Genomic DNA, 3,448 nt, shown 5'->3' with positions numbered 1-3,448 from the left:
GCACACCCTCGCACCCAGCTAATTTTTGTATCCTTTAGTAGAGACAGGGTTTCACCATGTTGGTCAGGCTAGTCTCGAACTCCTAACTTCAAGTGATCCACCCGCCTCTGCCTCGTGAAGTGCTGGGATTACAGGCGTGAGCCTCCGCGCTTGGCCTACCTGGATGGCATCTTAAAGTGAGATAAGATGGTAGGAGCAATCCAAGAGCCTGGGCATTTTTCCTCAGAAAGAACAAATATTGCCAGAAAGAGTCTCTTCAATTGTCACATCTAAGCTTTTGCCTGGTTGAATATTTGAACACATACACACACAAACACACACACACAAAATCTTTCCCAGCACCTATGGCAGGCAACACAGTGGGAAATTAAACGTGTGGGATTCTGGATTCTCCTGGCCTGGGTTTCACTCCAGGCTCCACAATGTGTTAACTCTGTGATTGTGGGCAACTTATTTAATCTTTTTGCCTTGATGTCCCCCTCTATAAAAATTAGGATAACAATAGTTTCTCTTAGTGTTTTTTAAGGATTACATGAATTAAATGTAAAGTGCTTATACCCAACAACAAAGTCATGGAATCAACCTAAGTGTCCCTCAACAGAGGACTGGATAAAGAAAATGTGGCGTATATATACCACATACTACAACTCAGCCATGAAAAACAAGGATTTAATGTCTTTTGCAGCAACAGGGACGGAACTGGAGGCCATTCTCTTAAATGAAATGACTCAGAAACAGAAAGTCAAATACCACATGTTCTCATAAATAGGAGCTAAATAATGTGCACATATAGACACAGATTGTGGACTAATAAACACTGGAGACACAGAAAAGTGGGAGAGTGAGGATGAGGGGAGAGCTGAGAAATTATCCATTGGGTACAATGAGTACACCCTATTTGGGTGACAGTTGCACTAAAATGTTGACTTCACCACTAGGCAATATATCTATGTAACAAAAATGCACTTTACCTCCTAAACCTATTTTGAAAATTTTTAAAATTAAAAATGTCAAGTACTTAGATCAGTGTCTGGCCCATAAGAATGGTTGATTAAGTGTTGGCTCTCCTTATTCCTACAAGATCATTGCCATGGGGCTCATGTGGGAAGATCAGACCAGCTCCAGAAAAATGAAGAAATTACAGTTTCTCTATATAACCAAGTAGTATGGTGGATTAAAACTTGTACCCCTGCTCCATAAATAACCAAAATCATAAATGATAAAGGGGACATAAAATAAATCAAAACATAAAGAGGCTTTTACAAACACAGAAGAATGGTGTAAGTTTTAAGAAGCTTAATAAAATGGGCCATATTCAGAATTATGAGTTACCTATTTTAGCCCAAGAAGTATGCCAAGTAGAAAAGAAGTGTGTCAAAAGAAAGTGAAAAATTCATCAAAGAACTACCTCTAAAAACGACCTAAGATCAAATGCCATTTAATGAGTACATTCTTTCAAACGTTCGCAAAGGGTCAACCCTCGAATGTGTAATAGCCACAGGACTTGGGAAAACATTGAATGCTTCTCAGTTCATCGAGAAAGCTAGGTTACCTATAGTACACCAACCGGAATAGAAAAAACTATAGGACATTATTTTTCTCAAAAGCTTTTGTTACTCCAGGAGGTCCTAGTGCCTCTAATATGCTGTGAAATTCCAATGAGGGGGTGGCAGGCAGTGGTGTTCTTCACTTCAGGGTTTATTCCAAACACTTCCAGACCCTTCTTAGAGCCGTGCTAGAGCTGCCTGGAGTCATACCATCAGAAGATTAAGGTGGATCCAAGAGCCAAGAATATAGAGAAGCATACGCAGAGGAAAAGGAATTTGCAGGAGATAAAAAGAGGAAAAGAGACCGTATACAAGATTGCAATCATAATAGCAATGCTAAGGCAGGAAGCAGTACATTCTGCTTGTGAAAATGTAAATTGATTCAACCCTTCGAGGAAGCAACTGACAATGTGACTTGGAATCTAAAGAGTACATACTCTTTGACTTAATAATCTCAACTCTTATCTGTCCATCCTGGGTAATGAACTTGAAATGAAGCTAAAGATTTACATACAAGGATGCACTTCATAGAATTACTGATGGCAAACAAAATAAAACAGAAACAAGAAGCAACCTAAATGTTAAAAATGGAAACTATTAAATAGATTATGGCACCTTCAGATAATAAGTTATGCAACAATCCGAAGCAATGCTTTTGTAGGGGAAGGGGAATGTAATGACAGGTATAGGTCTAGGATTTTTAGAAAAAAGTCAGAAGATAAACTACAATGTATAATCTCAGCTATATTTTAAAAATATATGTATATAGAAAAGACTACTGGAAGAAATACAGACCAAAACCAACCTGAATATGGTCTCTGAGAGGTAAGGACTCTGAATGAAAAACATTTTCTTTTATACAGTTCTATTTTCTAACTTTCTGCACCAAGCCGTATTACTTTTACAATCAGAAAACACACACACACACACACACAATTACTGCCTATGAATAAATACACGTATGAATGATAAGAAAAAAATTTAAGCCTCCAATCACTAAGGACAAAATCATTTCTAGCACACAGAAGAAACCTGAATCTTAACACCGGTGCGTTTTAAAGCATAGAAAACAAAAAGCAAATCAACCAGATCCCTCCATAAAGACAGGCTGAGCTGCTTCTCTCTAAAGGTTGGCGGGGGCGGGGGGCGGCTTTCAACACACCATCGTCGAAAGGAAAACTCAGCACCCATTTTTCAAATGCAGCTGTTGGAGGATCCCCCTGGATTCAAAGACCCTTCACATCAAGGCTTAGAGGGTTGAGGGAGTGTGAAGAGTGCCCCCACTCCCCGCGCCCCCTCCAAACACGCACACTCTCACACTCAATCGCGCGGTCCCAACCTGCCTACTCCCAGCGAGTCCAAGCCAGTGCAACCGCGCCCCACTGCCGGCTCGCAGCCCCCGAGCCCCATTCCGCCAGCGCTGGGCGCCGCAGTACCTGTTCGTGGCGCGCGGTACCGCGGTCGCCGGGCTCCGGAGCGTCCTCAGCGCCGCGGGAGTGCCGTGAGTGGCCTCCTTGCTTTCCTCCACCAGGATCCTGCACAGCCGAGGAGAAAACTTAAGTTGCTACACCCCGCCGGGACCCGTTGGCTGACAGGCTGGGAGTCGCGCTCCTTGCCTGGCAGGGAGATCTCGCGCTCCCCGGCTCCCAGGTCAGGTCCGTAACCCCAGAGTTGGAAGAGCCTTAGGGCGGGAAGGAAGGGACAGCAAGGACCAGAATGGGGAGCCCGGGATCCTGATGGGGAACCCGACGGCTGGTCCCTCTCCACAGCTGCCTCGCCCACAGAGATGCGCGCTAGAGCCCCCGCAGCCCTGACCGGTCCCTCTGCTCCCCAGCGGCTGTCCACCGATCCGAGGGTCGCCTCCCTGCGACCCCCTCCCCCACTGCACTCTCAGGCCGTCG

At 44.4% G+C, this 3,448-nt stretch overlaps 1 protein-coding gene across 1 annotated transcript in view; it reads right to left on the bottom strand.

The window, feature by feature from the left end:
• ST8SIA6 (ST8 alpha-N-acetyl-neuraminide alpha-2,8-sialyltransferase 6) overlaps positions 1 to 3,448 on the bottom strand; it is a gene marked incomplete at its 5' end in the record, with an annotated part of 143,284 nt that overhangs the window by 139,129 nt on the left and 707 nt on the right. Inside the window, one exon of the mRNA XM_011968148.1 lies at positions 2,984 to 3,111. Within this exon, the coding sequence (XP_011823538.1) occupies positions 2,984 to 3,111 (128 nt within the window). The remainder of the gene's footprint in view (positions 1 to 2,983; positions 3,112 to 3,448) is intronic.

This window comes from Mandrillus leucophaeus, unplaced genomic scaffold, assembly GCF_000951045.1.
Source record: "Mandrillus leucophaeus isolate KB7577 unplaced genomic scaffold, Mleu.le_1.0 Scaffold83, whole genome shotgun sequence".
NCBI lineage: Eukaryota > Metazoa > Chordata > Mammalia > Primates > Cercopithecidae > Mandrillus > Mandrillus leucophaeus.
This window is presented reverse-complemented; position numbering and strand designations above follow the sequence as displayed.